Source organism: Agelaius phoeniceus, chromosome 4 (assembly GCF_051311805.1).
Source record: "Agelaius phoeniceus isolate bAgePho1 chromosome 4, bAgePho1.hap1, whole genome shotgun sequence".
Lineage (NCBI taxonomy): Eukaryota > Metazoa > Chordata > Aves > Passeriformes > Icteridae > Agelaius > Agelaius phoeniceus.
This window is the reverse complement of record NC_135268.1, coordinates 56,777,650-56,801,185: the sequence shown is the minus strand read 5'-3', so window position 1 is coordinate 56,801,185 and position 23,536 is coordinate 56,777,650. Positions and strand designations below refer to the sequence as shown.

The 23,536-nt window shown below is 40.7% G+C and overlaps 1 protein-coding gene across 2 annotated transcripts in view; it reads right to left on the bottom strand.

Moving 5' to 3' along the window:
* PPARGC1A (PPARG coactivator 1 alpha) overlaps positions 1–23,536 on the bottom strand; it is a 368,271-nt gene that overhangs the window by 24,766 nt on the left and 319,969 nt on the right. For both annotated transcript variants that reach the window (XM_077177654.1, XM_054633191.2), the window contains 5 exons: positions 8,137–8,331; positions 7,048–7,170; positions 5,936–6,140; positions 1,815–1,860; positions 1,633–1,706 (listed from right to left, as the gene is read on the bottom strand). In XM_077177654.1, the coding sequence (XP_077033769.1) occupies positions 1,633–1,706; positions 1,815–1,860; positions 5,936–6,140; positions 7,048–7,170; positions 8,137–8,331 (643 nt within the window). The remainder of the gene's footprint in view (positions 1–1,632; positions 1,707–1,814; positions 1,861–5,935; positions 6,141–7,047; positions 7,171–8,136; positions 8,332–23,536) is intronic.

Below are 23,536 nucleotides of genomic sequence, written 5' to 3'. Positions count from 1 at the left end.
CTGTGCACGGCTGATGGAGCGGAATGAATCTGGTAATACCAAGACCATTCCTGTTGCCACTATGGACAAAATACCAGAGGACTATCCAGGGGTCAGACTGACTCCCAATTTCTGTCTAGTCAGCTGATGGAAAAGCAGGCTGCTGACTTTTTGGCTGAGAGAAAACACTGCTTCCTTCAGTGATTTCAACGGCTGCTTGTACCACTCTGCTGTAGTCACCTCATCTGCCCCTTTCTGTTGGCAGCACTAAGCACTGACTTATCCATGTGCTTACAAATGGGCACCCTCGTGCAGACTTCTTGTCCAGTAGTGATGGAAGAAGCTTCTCCATGCTTCACTTCGTTTCACTTCACTCCACTTCACTTATTGGCACTGAACAGGATTATCCTCCTGCATACAGTGAATTTTGCCATGTTTATGTTGGTCTTGCAAAATGAAGATGTATAGGAAGAACGCTTCCTTTTGCTGTGAGAGGAATGACTAAGACTGCAGGCTTCCAGGAGACAGCAGGGAAAAGTGTTCATGTTTTAGTGCTGAACTAAAACATGAATGAAAAAATTACCAAAAAAGTACAATGATGGTTGTAGGAAGGTGATAGCCCAGTGTACCTACCCAAACCCAGCCTGGGCCTGCTGCCACTCAATTCAGGAGCACCAAGCTAATTTGTGGTACCTGAAGACCTTTTTTGCAATACACCCCTTCCCCCTCAATGCTAGAGATCAGATAGTTTACAACCTACTGCTATCCTGAGAGAAGCACATGCCAAGTACATCTCTTATTTTTCAATATTACACAACCGAGAAAGAAAATGGTCTTGGCAATAGCTCAGGTGGAGCTCAATGTGTTCTTTTGTGCTCAGCTCAGGACACTTGAAGAAAACAGAGGCAAAAAAGAGTTCAGAGGAATGCCATAAAACAGATCTGAGTTCTGAAGGAATTGACTTCAGCAGAATGAAGAGCAGACGAATTAAACGAATGATTAAATGGGTGATGCATGAACTAAACCACTACATGATAAAAAAATCCTACAAATCTTCAAAAGGTACAAATCCAGGGATCAGAAAGGAGGAGGAAGATAAAGGGAGGTTGTGTGAAGTGTGTTAATGGAAGAAAAAGAAAAAGCAGGAATACAAAATGAATACCACTTTTAAAAATTACCTCTAAGCTATGGGACAATTAGTTGTTCAGTGGTAGAGGAGAAAGGTGTTATTTGTGATGTATCAATCTAGAAATGACAAAGCACTGAAACATGCAGTCATGTACAGCCCTAGACCAGCCTGGAGACAGACTGAATGACATAACTTTTACATCTGTAACATCTATTACACTGTGCTGTGGGGTTTGTCTTTGAAAGATGGTGCTCAGCAGTACACAAATCTATGGGGAAATGGAGAAATATAACAGATAAATGGTTTCATTCATATTTTCTCAGAAATTATGCCCTCCTGTGTAGGTTTGGAACCATATTTTCAAACATGATTCTTCTCAGGTAGCTGGATAAAAATGAAATGCTGAACTGCACTGAAGTGAATCTACTGGAGACTTCTGTGAGATCTCAGCATATCTGTGCTATATTAAAGTAAACACACACAAGCCATGCTTTAAGGAAGAGCCATCATTTTGCATTTCTCACCTGCAGTTCCAGAGAGTTCCACACTTAAGGTTTGTTCAATAGTCTTGTTCTCAAATGGGGAACCCTTGGGATCACTGGAAGACAGGGCACATTTATAAAAACAAGCTGAAATGGAGTTGCTGTAGCCAAAATTTACTGAACCCCCCTCCCTTTTATAAATGTTTGCACTTTTTAGTACTTACTTTGGTGACTCGGGTGTCAATGGAAGTGATAAACTTGTTGGTTTGGCTAAAGGAAAAAAGAAAACAATTATGCAATATTTAAACACTCTGTAAAGTATACTGCAAACATTTCTTTATACTTTGGCATTGGAATCATGTGGTAGTCGGTTAGGGCCAAGCTCTAATAGTTCAATTGCCATTTCAGTGTATCTCAGATAGATAAATAAAGAGACTCATCCTGATTCCTTATTTACTAGCACCAAAAGGGCACCTAAATTTCAACAATTATTTACATCAATTACTGTACCTCTGAAATACACTACACAACCCAAATGACAAGAACCTTTCAGAAGAAGAGTGGTACATGTTAAAAATCAATGAAGAACTCTACAGGATACACTGTGAAAATGTTACTTCTCTCAGTGTTAATTTAGACTACAATTCACGTTTTATTTGGAAACAGGAGCAGCAGAATAACTACAAAGTAACAGAACGTTATGAATATTCAGTTAATTTTACTTCTACAAGATACAATTTTATATACAGCACTGAGAATAGGTTGTTTCTATGAGGCCGGAGTCCAACCAGTTATAGTCCAAATTTTTGCAAATTATGCTGCAAACTATGACAAACCATGGACATAGTCACAGATGGTTAAAAATGGGGTTGAAGCTCTCAGCACTACAACACCAACATACGCAAAAAACAAAGCTCTGGCTATAAAAATGTAAGTCTTTGCAGCTTTTACTCATGCAAAATTGTATTTTCTCAGAGCAAGCCAAGAACCAGGATGTTGTAATACAACTAAGATGCCTTTAAAATTAAAAATTATAGTACTTGCAAATTTTACTTTACAGAAGTTAGATTGATGTTTTAAACACAGAGAGCATTGTAGCAAGAACAACAGCAGGGGATCTCTTCTGCAGATTAATTACTTAAGACAAAATGTTCCCCTTGAACACTCCTGCACTGCAGATCTTTTGTCCAGAGTGTCACTACTGCATATTTCATATTCATTACAGGCTTGGAGCTCCCATCAACGTTAAGGGATTTTATATGCAAATTGATTACTTTTATATGCTCTAGAGCATTCCTGAAGTAATATAACATTTTAAAAAATTAATTCTGAAAAGCTGCATATTGTTTCTTCTCCTCCCCATATGAGAAAAGGAAGCTCAGGTGTTCACCTCAGGTTCACCTTCCTCAGAAGTCACTGCTGGAGTGAGGAGATGCACCTCAACGAGTTATTTGTCTGGTCCAGCACAGCCACTGATCTGTGCATTACACCAGGTGCAGTAAAACTGAATGTAACCTGACACATCTTTGTGTGCAATTTATATACATCTAGGAATACTAATGTTTGCCTGTGGCTACCTAGAGGTAAAATTGGCTTAAAAAAAGCAGATCTTGCAGTAAGGCTCTGGAATAAAGTTTTATACAAAGGCTTTCCTTTTTTTTTTTTTTTTCTTTTTCATTTTTCTCTTTTTTTTTTGAAATAAAAATCTGCACACTCTTAACCAATTTAGGCTAAGGAAGCTGAATGTGTAAGAGCTATTTACATCTCTAAAAAGTCTCCATCTAGCTCTTATTAGTCCCACATATTAAATTCTGAAGCACTGAGGCACAGTGCAAATCTGCCAGAGCTGGGCACAGAACCAAGGCATTGTCTCTCACTCCCATGTATTAATTTAAGGCAGATATCACTGAGCTCTCCCACTGAGAAGTTCGCATACCAAAACCCATCAGTTTTCTTATTGCTAGGCAAGAACTTGACCAAACACTCTTTCTGCAAAGGATTCATACTCACATACAGCTATTGATAGTGTAAATATTTAGCCAAGACACTGCATTTTACATGGTGCCTGTTTATTAGAGTTTCAAGGTCTACTGTAGTGTGGGTTTTTGGTTTTTTTTTTGGTTAAAAAGAGTTCACATCAAGTTGCTTGTCCCTGTAAATTGAAAACATTCAGGTTCAAAACAACTACGTTTCCTCATGGGCAAATTTCAGTGCAAAACCACAGATGATCTTTGGCATGAATGCGTTTGTGGACATTCCCGTGGGTTTGCAATATGTTTGCAACAGTAACCCTAAAGGAAAATAACATTTGACTTATCCTTTGTGAGCTTTCCCTAACTCTGAAAGAAAATCTCAGACTGTGATAGTTTTTTAAAACAGAAGGAGCCAATTTTCTTGTACCTTTGATTAAATGTATGAACCAATGACTGCAGGTCTGCAAATATCAGTTAAATTTGCAAGGTTGATTCTGCATGAATTGACTGTCCAAGCTGAAAGCATTATATTCTTGTATTTGCATTATATGCAAATCCATTGATATTGAAGTTATATATTGGTGTATGAGGCAAATTTGCTGAAAAAACATTGCAGAAGCCTGTAAATTAAAGCACAGGAAAATTAAAGAAGGTAATTTCTCTGTGCCTGCAAATTCACCTGCAAGACCACTAAAACTACAGTCATCTGTTAAGCACAGTTGTTAGCTATATGTCCCTTTGGACTTTCCTAATCTCTCCTCTGTGCTGTTTCCACAGCTCAGTGTGCCCTGGCTCTTTGAACTGAATCTACACAATTGCTCAGCTGGGGGGAAAAAAAACAGCTCTGGTCTGAATAAAAAGACTTTATAATCTGTATGTATGCTTGTGTGCACATACATCTCTGTATGGGTATAACATACATGTGCATAAAGCATGTTATATATGATGCACCTTATCACCTACCACCTTAACATCCAACAGTGTTAATAAAGCCCCCTGTAACTTCTGGCAATTCTGTTTTTCAGTACCATTTTAGTAACAGACCCAGGTTTGACATGTAGAGTTCAGTCTGGATTCTGCTGTGAAAGCAGACTACTGAAGCCGTGCAGAAGTGGCAGTTGGCATAAAGAAGCTGTAGGAGCAGTTGGATTTCCTTCATATGAGAAATGTTTCATTTCAAACATATGAAATTGTTCAGATAATTTGAGCCCATCATGGAGAAAACCCTTACTTAGAATGTCAGAATGTACAGCTGCAAGAACAATATTAAGTGACAGGAACGGAAGATTATTCTTATTAAGTTTGCTTATACTTTCTAGTGCAGAATGAGAAAACAGATTTGATAGAGGCTGAAATGCAAGAAAAAGGGAGGGGAAAAGAGGAAAGAACATACAGTTTACAACTGTTGCTTTGAAAATACCAAACAACACATTTAGGGTCACATCCTGATCTCTGTTGCAGACAAGTAACTTCCACTGACTTTAGTGGAGGTATCCAGGATTGGCACTGATGCGTCTGAGATAGGCACAAAGCCTTTCAGATGCCAGGCCAACATCAATACATAGATGTATTTTAAAGTAGCAATAATTTTAAAAAGCTCCCTTTGGGTTCGTAAGCTTTTACAGCTTTCCTTTATCATGGGAAAACAGACAGGGAAAGAGAGGGACAAAAAGTGAGAGAGGAGGCTTAAAGTTCTTGCATCTCTGTCACAGAAGCTACTTGTAATATAGGCCAGTTTTTTACTCATCGGGGGATACTAAAAGTCAATACAAGTGTTTAGTTTTGACCATAAAAAATCCAAAAACAAGAGAAAAAGATCAGAATAGCATCTAAACTTTCAACTATTTACAAAATAAAATTACAAACCAGCATTCCAGCTTTAACAGGAATGACACATTTATTGTTTTCTCTGTAGCAGTGAGAGCACTATTTATTGTCTCTTAAGGGCTATGTGGCAGGTTAACAATGCCCTCAGTTTTACTCCAGCAAAAGAGAAAGAAGCTCACTAATGAACTGGCCTGCCGAACTTGTTTAGGGGTATAATGATTTCTTAGTGCTACACTTCTCTGTGAATAAGTATCTCCAGCTAGCTTGGTATATTGCCATGTGGTATTTGTTAAACTTTTCCTGAGATCCTTTTCTGAGGCTTGGGGCAATAAACAAAATGATAAATATGTCTAAAAGCTAAATCTAGCTAACTAATTTTAACTTCATTATAATGTTTACAAATTCTCTTTACACAGAAGTGATGCTGGATTTCCAATACTAATCCAAAGGACAGAAGAAGTGCTGAGGGTATTCCAAACCATGGTACTTCAGCTTCCCAGGGTTACTGCTGGTACCAAAGCTGTGCTCTGCAGTCCCACACCTACCCTGCAGATGATTTGTCTGAGACTGCAGATGGGGCTTCCTTTTGGAGGTGCATTTCTCTTTGCTGCTGTTCCTGTTCTCTGCTGGTTTGGTCTGAGGAGGATCATCATTCGTAGTCAGATATTTGAGAAGTTCAGAGCAGGGGCGTCTCTGAGGCTTTTGCTGTTGACAAATGCTCTTCGCTTTACTGCTCCATGAATTCTCAGTCTTAAAACAGGGTGAAATAAAATAAAATAATAAAATAAAATAAAATAAAGTAAAGCTAAAATTAGTGAGCTGAACCTTATCAGAATGGATATAGGTTTTCTGAAGAGATGAGATTTTCAATGAAGTGTTCAGCCTAAGTGTACTAGATCTATGAGCTGTGAATAACTGTTTGCAGAACAAGGAAAGAAAATTACATTTAAAATTCCTAAATGACATTTATGCAGCTTTTTATTTCATTTCTCCTACATTGCAATGTTCCTATTCAGCAACATGTAACTAACAAGACCCTACAGCGCCTTTAGTGTGAACAAAAAAATAAGCTGGTTTAAACCTTAATTTGCTGCTGATTGCTTGGGCCCAGTATTCACAACTCTCTTAAGTACTCCTAAATGGCCCGTTTTCAGTTACACTGAACGGCAAGACAAACATTGTTTAATACTGCCTGCTAACAGAATTATGTCCAAGCCCCCCGCCCCCGTTCCATCCAATCAATGTCTAATATACATCTTTTGCCAAGAATCCAGTGTCATTTGTCTTAGCTCAGACAGCTGGGAAAATGGCAGTCCCACATCCTGGAGTCACCCATAAACAACAACAGACCATCAGCAAATTTTATCACATCCCATCCTACTGACACTGTGTATCAGTAAAGTAGGTAAGGTAACTGACGGTGTGACTACAACTGAATTCTGCCAAGAGAAGGGACATAAATGAAATATTCAGAGCATAAAAAAGCTCAGATGATTTTCTGGAACCCAGTCTACAACTCACATTTTTTAAAAATTAGTTAGAAGATAGTAAGCACATACAATACATTCAGATCTACTGCTTGCTTGATTGCTAAAAGCATAAAAGACCTTGTAACATTTTCTTTTTTTTTCCCTTATTATAAAAATTAAGTTTGTACCTTAACAACCACAGGGCTTGTTCTGATCCTGTGATTAGTGTTTGCATGGTTTTGTGTGCTGAGACCACTGCATTCATTGTAATTTAGCTGAGTGTTGGCTGGAGCCAGCAAGAGCTTCTTAAGCTACAAACACATCAAGGAAAGGGAAGTGGAAGGAAAAGAGTAAAGTTACACATCTTTATCAATTAAAGTATCTACATTTTTGCACAGTTACTTTAAGTTAGTTATATCAATTTCAGCAAGCAAAGTACAATAAAACAAAAAGCAGGACTTGATATTCCTCAGAGTAAACAGATTTCATTTCCTTCTGGCTTGGCAGCACATTTCTGCTCCCTTTACTGCAGTATACTGAGGGGCAAGCAGAACTGACAGGGATCTTGGGTCTCTGAATCCAGGGCAAAATGAAATTCTCAGCGATCTGTTTGACATGAAGAGGCCTCTGATCTATACAGAGACATAAACTTTAACAGAGTAATGGATATAGTGTCAAGATTCAGGTATCTGGCTCTGCTCCCACTGAAACCAGTGATAAGAGGCTTTCAGCAGAAACAAAATCACATCACAGACCAGATTTACTAAGCAAAATGCATATAATGTTTCACCCACATCCTCATCCAAGATTCAGTTTTGCCCCGGTTAGCAGTAAGCTGGTGCTTACTGGTCAAATCAATGTTAAAGGCACAAAATCAGCCCTGCACTGCAACAGACTCATTGGGCCTTTCTTCAGAGATCACCAAAAATGATGTCTAAACACACCCAACAAAAAGAGCCCCGAGAAATGAAATATGAGTTAAGAACCATTACCCCGACTTATCTGAACAGAATGATAAGCAAAAGTGTCAGCCCCATTAGGTTAAGAGTTTCAATAACAACCTTTTCAACAACTTTTTAATAGACTGCCATATTAATCATCCTATGGCTATTTGGTGGGGAGGGGGGGGTTTCCCCCGCTTAATTCTCAGTTCTTTACTTGATTTTCCTCTCCAGTCTAAATGAAAAGCCCAGACCTTACTGTGACTACATCATACCCATGCAGCGGGTGGCCAGAGGCACATCCAATTCCTGTTAAACAGTAGGAAGGGTTCTTACTAGAGACGGCTCTTCTGCCTCCTGGGTCGGAGGGGCGCCGTCGGGCACTGGGGAGGGGCTAGCGGCATTTTCGTTGGTCACATCTCCGTCTGTCAGTGCATCAAAGGAAGGCAAGCCATCTTCATCCACAGGGATGCTGTCCAGTGTTTCTGTGAGAATAGCTAGCAAGTTTGCCTCGCTCTCTTCATCTAGTTTCTGTGGGAGAGGACGAAACAAAAAGAGGAACCAGGTGAGAAAAGGAACAAAACGATGCCTCTGTGTGTGAACAAGCAGACAACAAGTAGTTAAACTGGCCCTTGGAACAGCAACCTGCAACAGAATCTCAGACAATGTAATTAGGTACAATAAAATGATCAATTTCTGTTCAAAAGAAATCTCTTCGCACCCGTGGGGTATTGCTAGTTTACTTTTCTTCCACAATTCTTTCTTTTGTCAGGTGTTAAGAATGATAAGTGATCACTCAGGGATTGTATTACAGGATGAGCCTAAGATGCTGACACCTAATGATGGTGTCAGCCCAGGCTGTCCCTTTCTTTTGCTCTTCAACACTGAACACCAGCTAATTGACGTGCCAAAATTACAGGAATCAGACAGCTAATCAGGACACCGGAAAAACGAATCACCAGAAAAATACTGAAAACTTCATTCACATAGATGGTCCAGTGTAAGCAAGAAAGGGTTTCCCTTCCACACTTCTGCAAATCCTTGCTCCAAAACAAAATAGCTTATTCCTGAGTATTCTGGTGTAAGAATAGCCAGCAGCACTCATATGGTAAATGACAGGTTGTTTGGGTTTCTTTTAAAGAAACATATTAGGCAGGTTGCCTTTGAAGTTGTCCTTTCAAATCGTGTCTTTTGAGTGCTCAATACACTATTGTATGCATTTATCAAATTCTGACTGCAATTATAAAAAGTAGATTAATTTCTAATCAGAAGTGCCTGTAATGTTAATTTATATCTTATTTCAGCAGCAAGAGTTCTTTTTGTCAAATTGAGTAAATTTAAGTGCCTCCTGATTTTTAATGAAATATAGTCCCTATTGTATATTAAGATACAGATTTTTTGAGTGCTGAGAGTTAGAACTGAGAAATAGAACTGTAAAAATCATTATATTTATTTTTCAGAGAGATTGGAAATTGATCTTGACAGATCAATTATCTAGGACTCCTAGGCTGATCCTAGTGCTATTGAAGTAAATGAAAAGCCTTTCACTGATTCAAGTGATATCAAATTGGGAGTTTCTCCACCAGCTTCAGAGCAGCTCATCATGCTCCAGGTCCCCACTGTGAAAAAATTTCAGCTAAGTTCAAATCTCAAAGTAAAAAAGTGAACTAGCAGGACAAATAATACCAGCAAGACAAACAAACAAGCAAAAAAAGAGAAGTTAATAAAAGCAACAGCAAAACATTGCCAAGTTACACTTTGGAAAAAAAATAATCAAGTGAACCTGGGTATCCCCTTAGCATGACTTTTTTCAGTAATACTTTTATCTAGCAGAATCTGAACAGAGATGATCATAAACCACGCAGATAATTGCTCCTGCTAGGCTTCTCTGCCAAATCACACCTCACAGCTTCTAACATAAAAGCTGTCTTTGAGCTAGAAAGCTAAGGCAGACCACTGTTCTGGTGCTTACGGCATCATCTCCAAGAAACAAATAAATACTCAGCTAATGCTAAGGAGAAGCATTTGCTTGAAAGGCCAAAAGGCACTTATCCACTGAGAAAAAGTATCCAAATTTTGGTATCAGGTGATTACCACCATACTAGGGAGACATATGCACACAGCTGTGATAATTCAGTGTGTAGAGAATGAAATTGGCAGAAGGGAGCCAAATGAAACCATGCTCCGAATTCAGCTTTTCACAGCCACTTTCTGAGAGGAAAAGAGAAAAATTACTGTGTCACTTGTAGAATAGTAAGAAAAGGCATATTGGTCAAGAAAGTGTGTACCAGTGTTTTTTCCCAATGGCATTTCAAGTCCCTCACAGGTGGTGGGATGAATGGTGTGAGAGCCAGCCCTCGGGCCTATGGTGTTGTCCATGGGCTGGTTTGGCTGCCTGACCCCAGCCCTACACCAGGAATGTTTTCAGCAAGTCCATCTGGTGGGGCACACTGCTGAGCCTTGCGGCTCATAAAGCTGACAATGAAGCTGGAAGTGTTGCTATTTCTAACAGGGAATGCCTCCTTTAATAATAGCATGCCAGAAGAAAACCTGATATTTGCTGTTAGCTGCTCCACTCTCATGCTTTAAACAGACATTCAAGTGCACTGACATTCAAGAACAGAAAGTTGAGCGGACACCGGTCCTCATCACAGCAATTTCAATTAGTTTTGTACAAGTTTCAACATTCAAACACCCCAGAGAAAGCAGAGGATGTGACAAAGAGGACTCTGTTAAACAATTAATGTCACTTTCCATTATTGCTTCAGTCCCAATTTACAGAGCAAATAAATCAAAGTCACCACAGATGAAGCACACTAGCTGGCTAACACATGTCTATTCACAAACGACATGGCAGCAGGAACACATTAGTCAAGAAAATGACATTGCTAGATAACCTCTTAAAGGTTTAACTATGCTATTGCTAAATAATTGTCCTAAATCATTGTTTATAAAGAAACACAATTATTAGATACAGCAGAAATTGTGCTGAGGAGAGATGCAGAGGGAGAAATGGTTGGGTACATCAATGTCTGAACAATAATCACTGAAGCAGCAGCTTCCTCTTTTGCTGTTGCAGTCTGAGTCTTGGTGTTGACAGCACTGGGGAGAAGCAACACCATGGCCAAATGCAGGCTCTTTCACAGTTTCAGCAGTGTCACTTCAGAAGTTCACATTTCAGACTGGCATTCAACCTGCTCACCACACGGGCTCGGTGGAACAGGAGGAGCTGAGCACCCCCCACCTCTGCCAAGGCCTGAGGATGTGCTCTGTGCTCTCTGGAACTGACTCCACCATGTCCCTAACTTCAAGCAGGATCTTACAAGAAGGATTTGCTTCTCTTTATAGGAGCAGATCCTAGGTATTTAGATCACCTAAATGAACTACAGTGTGTAAGAAGAAGAACCAGAGGATAATCTCAAATGTAAAGCCGCATGGCAAATGCAATTATTAAACTGTTTTGAAAACAATTCATAATGACTCCATGTTGCTAACTTGCCTTTTTAATGCAGAAGCAGTTATGCATCACTTCCAAATCATGCTGTTATGTTAGCATAAAGACATTGGGGCCAGATATGTTTTGATCCCTATTATTTTCACCCAGACAGAGGAGGCAAAGAACACAGGTATGCCAATGAATGCATGTACTTCTGTGTTTCTGACAACAGAAATTTCCAGCATATCCAGAATGCCATCAGCTCTGAAAGGAAATAAAATCTGGCATTTATGTCACTCTTTATGGGTGAATGCAACAGAGGTAAACTGCCAGAACATCAACCAATCCTCAAACATGAGTCCATCTAGGAGTCCAAAGACCATGGAAAGTTTTTAACTGTGCTCTTCTATGCTTTTACATGTTTTGCTCTAATACTTTAATACTTCTACAGCACTAAAAATAATTCTCTGTCTGAAAATACTGTAATAGTTGTGTAACATCTAATTGCATTTCTGCCTTCAGTAAAATGTCTCCAGAGATACTCTCTCTTTGGTCAGTGAAATGAGTTGATAATTTACCCACGCAAAGGTATTTAAATCCTCTGCCCCTGATGGTTCCTTCTCTTTTGCTTATTCTGACTATTGATGGAGCTGGGCTCACCCTGTGGTTAGCATTTTATGCCTGTAATACCTGTTACTTGTCAGCAATCCACAGAGGCCAAAGATTGAGCTGTAACAGAAGTCTGTCCATGCTGTCACTCACAGGCATCCCTTTAGGGTGTGTATAGGGAGCAATGCTGTAATTAATCCTTAAATTTTCTTCCTTTAAAAAAATCATGCAACATTTTAAAATTTCTGTCATTACCATCAGATTGGGTTAGAGAAAACCTAGGAAAACTTGAAATCCACAAGTCCATGGGCCCTGACAGAACACATCAATGAATGCTGGAGAGAACTATGTCGTCTCAGTATGAGAGCATCATAGTAAGGCTGCTTCGTGGTCATATTTGAAAGGTCGTGGAGATCAGGAGAAGTGTCTGAGGGCCGCAAGAAAGCAAATGTCACCCCAGTCTTCAAAAATGGCAAGGAGTCATGAGTGGCATCATGAGTGGTGTTCCACAAGGTTCAATATGGGGCCCAGTATTGGCCCACTCAACAACAACGAGGCCAGTCAGCCTCACCTCGATCCCTAAGAAGGTGATGGAGCACCTCATTCTGGAGGCCACCTATATCCACATGGATGACACAAAGGCAAGCAGAGGTAATCAAGCATGGTTTCACTAAATATAAGTAAATCGTGATTGACCAACCTGACTTCCTTCCATGATGGAAAAACTACCTGGATGGATAAGGGGAGAGCAGTGGATATTGTCTACTTTGACTTCAGCAAGGCTTTTGACACTGTCTCTCACAACATGCTCATAGGCAAACTTGGGAAGTGTGGGCTGGACGAGCGGACAACGAGGTGGACTGAGAACTGGCTGAACAGCGGAACCCAGAGGGTGGTAATCAGTGGCATGGGCTCTAGTTGGAGGCCTGTCACAAGTGGTGTCCCCCAAGGTTCAATACTGGGTCCAGTACTGTTTAATTTATTCATCAGTGGCTTGGATGAAGGGCCAGATGCCTCCTCAGCAAGTTCATGGATGACAAAGTGGGTAGAAGCTTTGGACTGATCCCCCTGAGTGCTGTGCAGCCTTTCAAGAGGACCTGGGCATATTTGGGAGACAGGCAGGAAGGGACCATTTGAAATTCAACAAAGGCAAATGCAGGATCCTGCACCTGGGGAAGAATAACCCCAGGGACCAGCACACACTTGGGGCCAAACTGCTGGAAAGCAGCTCTGCAAAGAAGGACCTGGTGGACACCAAGTGTCCATGAGCCAGCAGTGTCCTTGTGGCCAGGAGGGCCAGTGGTACCCTGGGGTGCATTAGGGAGAGCATTGCCAACAGGCTGAGGGAGGTGATCCTGCCCCTCTACTCAGCCCTGGTGAAGCTCATCTGGAGTTCTGTGTCCAGTTCTGGGCTCCTCAGTACAAGAGAGACATGGAGCTCCTGGAACAGGCCCAGAGGAGGGTGACAAAGATGCTGAAGGGATTGGAACATTTCTGTTGTGAGGACAGGCTGAGGGAGCTGGGCCTGTTCAGCCTTGAGAAGACACAACTGGGAGGGGGCTCATCAATGTCTGTCAGTACCCCAAGGGAGGGTGGCAGGAGGATGGAGCCAGGCTCTGCTCAGTGGAGCCAAGCAACAGGACCAGAGACAATGGGCAGAAACTGATGCCCAAAACTTTCTACCTGAACATGAGGAAGAACTTTACTCTGTGAAGGACAGAGTACTGGAACAGGTTGCCCAGAGAGGCTGTGTAGTTTAGTTTCTGTCACTGGAGACATTCAAGAACTGTCTGGACACAATCCTGTGCCACATGCTCCAGGATGGAGCAGGGAGACTGAGCAGGGAGATTGGTCCAGCTGACCCACTGTGGTCCCTTCCAACCCATCTATCTGTGTTTCTGTGATCTCTTCTTGAAAACCCTGAAGCCAGTGTGCAGATGTCCTGAGTCAGGATTATCCTGTAGCTCTTTTCATCAGCACAGATATGCTGATCCATTCCAGAAGAGGATCAAGCCCATCTTTTAGAAAATATTTTCAACATATTAATAGTATCTCCAACATCTTCCCTTTGGGTGACTTCTCCTCTCCCTTTCAATTGTGATTAGTGCATGCACAACTTTTGCTGACTTTATCTCAAGGAATGAAATCAGCTAATGAATGATGATGCTCTGAAGCTTCTTTACTGACAATTTGAATAGCACATGGGCCCACTGTGATTCATACCGAAAGATCAGGGTTGAAGCTGCATTATTAATCCACAGCCCCAAGGAGCTGGGAGCAGTGGCAGCTGGCCACATCTTTGTAAAAAGCCCAGGAAACTTTGGGACAGATCCACAGCTGGCAGAAGCTGTCACCACTCCAGCAGCCCTGCTTGGTAAGCAATTCAGAGCAGCCAGGTGTACACCAGAACTCACAAGGGATCACCATTTCAACATATCGACTCATTTCTCCTCATCAGCCTAAGATCTATTCATAGCACAATTAACAAAGAAAATAAAATATTTTCCTCCAGCTGAAAATATGAGTGATCTAAAAATACTAATACATTATGGCTCTATCTTCAAACAAACAAAATTGACTTGTGAGCACATCAGGGACTTCCAACAGAACTTAATTCCTTAATTACAAATTTTGGAGTAAGGATGTCCTTAAGATTGTTTTTTCCTTAAGAAACGAGGGGTACAGATTCACCCTTTTTTGCACGTAAGGACGCAGAGGCACTGAAAAGCTCATTAACACCACTCAGGCCCTGAGCACCTCCCATCAACAACCATGCAGGAGTAGGGGCAGATGCTGTCTCAGCCCCACAAACCAAGCTTTGCCACAAGAGGATAAGGAGCCACAGGCTGGACAGAAGCACTGGGAGAGTAGGAGGTGTACAAGGATTAGGATGCAGGCTGGTTGGTATTCCTTCTCCTGACAGAGAAAAATGAGAACTGTAGTCAAGGACCATGAAATGGAAGAACTACAGCCCAAGTTTCCCCTCTTCTGGTACAGAAGCAGTCAACCTGCCATGGCATGGCACAGACAGAGCTCTCATGTTGATTTTGCTGCCTTTTCCATGCGTTGTCCAAGGCAAGCGCCTCCTTTCCCTCAACTTAGAGCCAGCTGTACCCAGGGCCAAAGATGAATTAGCGGTCCAAGTGGTGAATCACTTGTTCCACCTTACCTGCTCACAATCAGTCCCATGCCCTTATATATTTGAAGAACTTTCTAAGCTTTTATTTTACTGTTCAACTGCTTTGCAAATCCTTAGGCATCCTGTATTGTCTTACAGTAAAAATTCACATGATGCATTTGCATTAGAACATTTTTCCAAGGTCTGTTAGTCTGGTCCCCAAGAGACACTCCCATAATTGAAATGCTTAAGTCCAGAGCTATCAATTATCTTTAAAAACAAAATGGAGTCCCACTAGGAGAAAATTACAGCCAGATTTCTTTATATGAAGTAGAAATATGGGGATTAATTATCACCACCCCTGTGCAAATGCCTTTAGGGTATGGAAAGGAAACAAGATATTTTCTTTTCTTGAAGGAGACAGCTATATTCATACTCCTCACATGCACCTGCAGGCAAAGACCACTTGAATCCAGAGCTTGCCTCCTGATTTCAGCAGCCCCACCACCCTTCATAAGGAATGTGGATATACCTCAATTGTAAGACCAACCATTTGCCCATATTTATGTAAAAGCTTCACTCCAGTTGGATTTCTCCAGATACAGACTTGAAGTAATGTGCTGTACAACCCCAAATTGAATATTGTGATTCTAAGTATTATATATATATATATATATATTATGATTCTATGATTCAGGTACTGCAATGCCTAATTTCCAGAGCTAGGTCCCAGAGGGGCACAAATCCCCAGCATCACTCCCAGGAACATTAGGCCACCACTGGAGGGACCTGCTAAATGTCCACAGGCTGAAGGAGATGGAAGCACCAGCAGCATCCATTTTCCCGCTCCCCTCTTCAGGGTATAACAACATTAAAATAAAATGACATAAAATAACATAAAATAATAAATAAAATAAAATAAAATAAAATAATTTTTATCATCATCATTATCACCATTTTGCTTATATCTCAGAAAGTTCTTATGTGCAACTTGGTAACTGAACTCAGATTGCTTTCTCTCTGTGAGATGCTCTCCTGACACTGTAAAACTGTGTCAAGCACTTGGTATTAAAGCATCACAACTCAAAACCACAGCACAGACCACTTGCAAATAGGCTTTTCTTTAAGATCATGCCCTTGGATCACTGGAAGTAATGCTGCCATAGCTCCTGTGAGATAACTACCTTTACAAGTGAAAAATCTAACCTTTCTGCTCTACCTAAACGTGTCAGTTTAAAAAAGCCTTCTGAATATTCCTCTACCACAATGTCACCTTTTTTTATTACTTGTAACAAGTTCTTGCAGTTCAGGAGTTTCCATTACAGCCTGGAAATTAGGTTTATAATAAATTGAAGAGCTACTAATTGACTTACTCATCTCATGAACTTGAGGATCAAGCTAGCAACCCATGCTTTACATCTTTTGACCAAAATTCATCCACATTTTGTAAGCCATTTCAATTTGATTTGTGTAAACTGCATCCTTCCCCTCCATCATAGTAATCTTTGATTCTGGAGAAAAGATAAAACAAAAGCAATCTGCAAGCATGCTGTTGTGCTATTGACTGTATTAGGGGGACCAATGACAAGATATTATGCTGGATTCCATTTCAGTGGTATCCCAAATATCAAAAATGTATAGTAAGTGAAACCACAGAATCTTTGCAAACACAGTCAATTTAATTCAGTATCTATTTAATTTAATTCACTCTATTTAATTTATACTTGATCCTGAGCACAATATTGAGAAAACACTTGAAAACAAATCATCTTATCATCAGTTTGGACCTCAACATTTGCTGACTATATAGACCAATTTGCTGATTACTAAATAAATGCTCTAACCATGTTTCTTACTGGGTTAGCTCATCAGGGGGGCTTTTTAACTTCTACAGGACTTGACACTGTAAAGGACCTGCACGTCTGTAGTACTGAGGCACACCATGGACTTACTATTGTGCTGCTTTGCCCACTGCTAACAAAGTCCACCTGGTCTTCATGGGTGGGGAACTGCAGCAGGAGAACATCTGGCATGTCTTGTCCAGCCCTCAATGGGCTAGGTTTGGGCTGAGCTCCACCATGAAGCACAAAACTCTCTGTGTTTCTGGTGGGTAAACCAAGAGCAGGGAAAGTGCAGAAGTGCAAAGGAAAGAAAGCACCTGATGAAGAGCCACAATAAAAAGAAAAGCTGTAAGTTTTTCTTCACTGTGCAAGAGTGAAGCCAGGGAAGCTGGGCTGGAGGTGAAGTTTCCTGTCTGCCAGAACTGCTGGGGCAGCACGGGTGGGCAGAGGAGCAAGTGACCTGGATAAGGGGATGCAGGACAGGTAGCCTGACCTGCATGAGTAGCTCAGCCCAGCATGCAAGAGGTTGGGCAGGCTGTCTCTGAGCTCAGCACTCAGAAACTTCGCTACTTGGAGCAGCAAATGGCACCTCTTACCCATCCTCCCTTCCCCACACAGAGACAGTGGCTCATGCTTGTAACAAGGTCCTGAGCAACAACCCAGACAGGGATTTTTAATCATTATTATGCACCTAAATAATATAGAGGAGGGTAGAGAGCTAAAGATCCTGGGGCCCCAGTCTGGACAAGCTCTAATACGGAATGGGTACTGTAGAAAGAAGGAAGAAGGGGAAGGCAGGGTACAGCACAAGGTAGGGAAGGCATTTGGGACTCTCCTGTTGCAGAGCTTTCAACAACAGTGTCAGCAATATTTCAGTCCAAATAGTCAAGCACTGCTTGCTCAGATTTATTTATGTACTTGATTTATAATCCATGCCCACACTAATCTCTCTATGCACTGACATAAGATTTTTCAACATTCATATACCTTTGTAAGGCAGCATAGCATATCCTGGAGGAAAAAAAAAAGCTATATATATTTTGCAGTGATGATTTCACACATGTAATTGATGTAAAAACTTGTTTGTCCTCTTTATCATGACAAATATCTCTAAAAACTGCACTTGAGTGTCAGTGTGTACTCTTCCTTTGCCAACAAGAAGCACTATCTTGTTGCTTTTGTTCATTCTTTATCACAATGTTGCATTTCCTTTAGTTTTAATTATATTGGATATGTCAGGATGTCTATTATCATCCCTACTTCTATCTTGAGATTTAGGACTCTAAAGAGATACAAATTTTAAGGTAAAATTGTACATAATATAGCAGAGAAGAGTTTACACTCTCTAAGATTTTTAAATTCGTTAAAAATGAGATTTTTAAATTTCATTCATTTACGGGGAGACTAGTTTTGTTCAAATGAAACGCACAGTCAAAAATTCATTTTTAAGCTACAAAATAAGACACTTCTATCTGGTGCTTTTACTGTTAGAAAATTGGAATTTAATTTGACCAGGAAATTAGCATTTGTAAAGTATCAAATTCATTAAACGCTTTTTATGATGTTTTAATTTCTCAGCGTGTTCAGCTTCATCAAGCCTAACACATGCCCATTGAACAGGTATGATAAACACAAGTCACGTCTCACAGGAAGAAAAGCACTGGTTTTCCTTACAGTTGAATCATGAGTGGATGAGTACATCATTAATACATCTGGACCGCCCATCATACTTTATTGGAATTTAACCGGATGGCAGCTATCTGGTTTGAGATGGTCAAAAGAGTTTACTCAGATACAACACAAAAACTTGTTTACAAGCCTAAAGATTAATTTTCTCTGTGTATTTTACCTGTGTAGCTCTACATTATTTTTAGGTGGCACAGCAATGTCCTTCAGTGTCCTCCTTGTTTGTATATACTAGCAGACGTGTTGACTGACACACACACGGCATTTAGAGAGGTGGTTTAGATAGATAAAATAAACCTCAGGTACCTGTACTCTAAGTGTCCTAGGCTGAAAGCAATAAAGACTCCTTTATAATGAAACACCAAATGAGAATGTGCAGATCCCACAGTAAGAAACCCACTAGCAGGTATAGGGATAACAGCACAGACAACAGGCGACTTTTGTCAGGCTCTTCAGAGTGCCTTCACAGTCCCACAAAAATAAAAAGAAAGCCTCTCCCAGCAAGCAAATAAGTCCTCACCTCAAAAAGCAGTGATTGAACAGTGCAACCTGGTAAACCTCTACAACCACTAAAAATACCCTTCTGGATGAGGAGATGCATCTGAATTTTCCACTGGTTAAACACTTGGCTGTCTTACATATCAGTTACATATCTCCTCAATTTTTCATTCAGTGCTAAGACTTTATTGTTCTTTTAACCCAATTTTGTATATGCAAATAGAATTGTAAAGTAGAGATGGATTTTTAAAACAGAAAACATTAAAAAAAAAAAAATCACAGAAGAGCTATCTGTTGCAGTCTCCTCTAGGGCATGTCCACTGTTGGCTTATTTCTAAGTTTCCTGGACTAAGTTTCCTAAGTTTCCTGACTAGTCTTCACAGATCCTATTAATAAAATGGGGTTGACAAATGTAAAACTAATTTGCTAGTTTACATTACCACGTCCATTTCCCCCAGCCAGTCTGGCAGAGTTATGTAGTGCATGCATACTGTGGTGCATACTACAGTTCCCACTGCAGTTGCCTCTCCTCTATTTACTCCTTAGTCAATCCTGAATTTATTGCTCATTCTCTGCTGGTTTTTTAAAAGTCTGCATGTCCCTGATCATGAGCTCTCCACCTGTGTGATGTAAAAGACTGCAATTTTTCTTAAGTGAGGCACTCATGTTATCTAGTCCCTTTTCCACCAGAAATGGCAAAAATCAAACTGGGCATATTTTTTTATCCTCTTAAAAGATGACACTTGGCAGTCAAGTCCAGATGTACTTACTTACCAATGCACTACATAGCATTATTAATTAGGCCGTAAGTTACTTTAGACAGGACTTTTTGTTATTTCTTCACACAACCTCTTTCATAACCATGTCCTGTTTTACCACTGGGCTTTGAGATGCTGCCACAGCACCTACAATAAATAATTTGGGGTACTTCTATTTAATCCTGCTGGTAACCAAAAGACAAAGAACTTAGACCCAGATGTTCAGCTGCAGTAAATTAAGGCCTCTCCACAGGTTTTAACAGAGCTATGCAGATTTATGCTAGCTAGGGACCTGGTCCTCTGCTCTTAGTGTATTTTGATGCTTAAGCTGTGAACAGCAGCTCCTACATAGTGTGTCTCCACCACCCTGTCCCAGGACTAAGAGCAGTCCAGCAACAGCCCAGCAAGGGCTAATTCTTCCTCCTTACCAAGTGAGTTTTGCAGCTGAACATGACATTGCTACGACTAAGACACTGTTTAAAAGTGGCTTGGGCTCATCTTGCCTACAATGTGGTACATGCTGGCCTTGCATTCCCTACTGGAAATACACTGACATTATTTGTTCATGTCAAGTGTATCTTCAGTTTAAAAGTTATCCTTGCTGAAGTTAACACTTAAGTTATAACTTGAGCCTATGTAGTGGCTAGATGCACAGCCAAAATCCCACAGGATGTACCTAAAACAAGAATAATAAGAAAATTGAAACCATTTGAATACTAAAACAGAGATGGGACCCTGCAGATCACTGGGCTCAACACAGTCTACATTCTCCTGGCTGAGATAGCCTCCCTTTGTACTGAGATATTTTTCAGCACCCAAACTGATTTGGGAATAAAGAGGGGAAGGGAGCTGTGGATTGGAAAGAGGCCAAGATGAGAGTGTCTAAGCCTTGCTCAGCTGGCTGAGAGGAGCGGGTGGGACCACTCATGTTTAGGAAGCCATGAAATCCTGTTTTGTAAAGGTACATGAGGATTACACACACCACCAGGGGGTAAGGAGGGGAAAGAAGGGGAGAGAGGAAGAGAAAACAGGGAGACAAAAAAGTAAACATGGTTGCACTTGATTCTACACATGAAGGAGTAGGGGAAAGAACCCTCCACCACAAAGTATTTTAAGTACAAAAGAGCTAGCTACCTGTAAATGAGCAATACTGCCAAGTCTTATTCACCTGAAGCACCAAAACACCAGAGTGCAGTGAGCACTACAATGTTTACAACTGCATCTGGCCTTGCCCCGTTTTGATGGCAAAGAGTGCCATAAATCCGAGTGCTGGGGGCACAGGGAGCACAGCACCAAATCCAGCTTGGCTTCCCTTGGAATCGAGCAGCACAAACCAAGCATCACCTGGCAAAGCCGGTGGAGTTAAACAAGGACAGATTAAGTGTAAGTGAGAAGGAAATCAGGCTCTTTATTTCTGCCCCTCCTTCCTTGAGAAAAATTACATACATTCCTTTTTCTTCAGACACATCAATAGCAATAGCTTAAACTGCCCTAATCAGGTTTCACCATTGGCAATGCGGAAATGTTTATTTCCATTAGGCTGAGTCTATAAAATCTTCCTTTCATTCCTGTGCTTCTACCATTCCCAAACAGGAAAGCCTGACAATTTAAGTCTCTGACAAGCAAGCTTAATACTGAGACGTTTGGAAAAAAAAAAAAAATCCATACAAAGAAAGCTCTTAAGACAAGATAGGCTGAGCGTTTGCACCACAAATGGTTTGTTTCAGCTATCTCTTTGCCTCCTGTAAGGCGGAAATCAGACAGCTTACTGGCTTAGCTTGTTAGGCCAGGTTAAAGGGATGCAACGCTGAAAGGCTCTTACAGAAGCTTACCCTTGGACCAAAAATAGCAGGCACTAGAGAATTATCTTAAATACTACCAAACTTGTTCTGCACTGTGAATGCAGATAACTGTAATATGTTTCCATTTTTGGTAGTTTTAGAGCTTTTTTAAGTTATGCTCGCTTTAGCTGACTATTTAATTAGTTTCTGATTCTATTTGCTACTTTTTCTCTCAGAGATATAGCCTGAGGGGTACTTTGCCTATGAATCCTTTGTATTTAGCAGTGTTGCTATTGTTAACATCTAATGAGCTGTTGGATTTGCCAAACACCCAGTATAGGTACAAACGCTTCTTTGAAATATAAAAGTTTAACACATAGCAAATAGCAAATCAAAAGATACTCTAACGTAGCATCCTCGCTCTCTCATTGCGTGTCTCATCAAAAGAGAATAAAAATAAAAATCTCCTTTATTACATTTAATTCTGAAATTCAAAAATGCATATTTGAGTAAGACAGTTTTAGCTCCTTGTCCGTGACTTTAGAAGAAAACTAAATGATTTTTAGTACCATAAGAAGACTTGTGCATATGACTAAAGCTCCACAGTCTGACAGGGATCCCCGCCAGCTGAACTGTGGAGTTAGCAGTATTTTCTTTGGAGTAAAACTGCAAGATCCTACAATTTTTAATGAAGCCACCTCATCTTTAAAACACAAAAATTGATATTTTGGTATGTTTTTTAGGCTACAAGCAGTTTCTTTTTAAGGTCTGTTAAGCATTCTGTCTATTATTCATCTGCTCCTCACTGAAAACCATGACAAGATATCAAAAAAAAAAAAAAAGAAACTCCAAAGCAAAGCACAAATGTTCTCTGTCCTTACATACATCTCACTCGTGCTGCAGCCAGTCTGAAAGACATCACCACAGAAACCAGTCATGCGGTGTAACACCCCTGCTGCTGCTGTTGCCTCAACTTTGCACTTCTGCAGATAACACCATTGTGGGTACTCGCTGTACGAGCTCAGATCAGAACATCACAGGATTGAAGCAGCAAGGGCCTCTGCACACTGATTCCTGCCCACTGCCTTCCACATGATGCCCCCAGTACTATGCCAGTCTTGGCATCCAGATGATTGCTGTAACAGGAGCACCAATTGGAAACTGATTCAGACACACATTTTAGTATGTTTTCCAGTACTTCTTCCCTCCCTTACAGCTCTTTAGTACAAGTAATTTTTAACATAATTTAAAAATCTCAGCTTGAGTGAGGCCATCTTCTAGATAGAAAGTCTGGGCATGGTCAGGCTAAAAGCCATCCATGCAGCTGAACAGAAGTGTCTTCCCTTACTGGGCAGACATCACATCTGACTGCCTTGGAGCTGTAGAGCCTGTCCCCTCAGACACAATTTTTCTTTGACTTGCTTTTCAGGGTGAGGAACGTTTTTACTTTTAAATAGTGGTGGCATTCACAGATTCCCTCACCAGATATACGCCCTGTGTCTTTATAAGCTCACACATAGTGGCATAACCCAGCCACATGTCTTGCAACAGCCATTAAAACCCTCCATATGTCTGCATTTGAGAAGCAAGTTTTCTTTTTGAGTAAAGAGTTAAGCTCACAGCCTCTCTGTCGAATAAGCAACATGTCTGTTGTCACGTGGCTACTGAGCAACTCCTGTCTTTGAAAGTATGCACTCGGTGATTTTAGAGATCTACCTCTCAGCCTTTCCTTCTGCCGTCATGCAGCAAAAATCATGCTCCATCTTCATGATGATGATTAACACTACTATCCAGCTCCTGCAATTTGAATTTTTAAGTAGTAGTCTAGCACTACCAAGGAAACACCCCCATTGCACTGAATGATCTCCAGTCACATATCAAGGGAAAGTATCTGCAGAAAGTACTCACAGTTCAAACAGACAAGATCAAGAAAGGAGGATTATAACCCTTGCTTTATAGAAGGGGATTTGATGCTCACAGATTAGGCAACTTCTCCAGGCCAGAGTGCC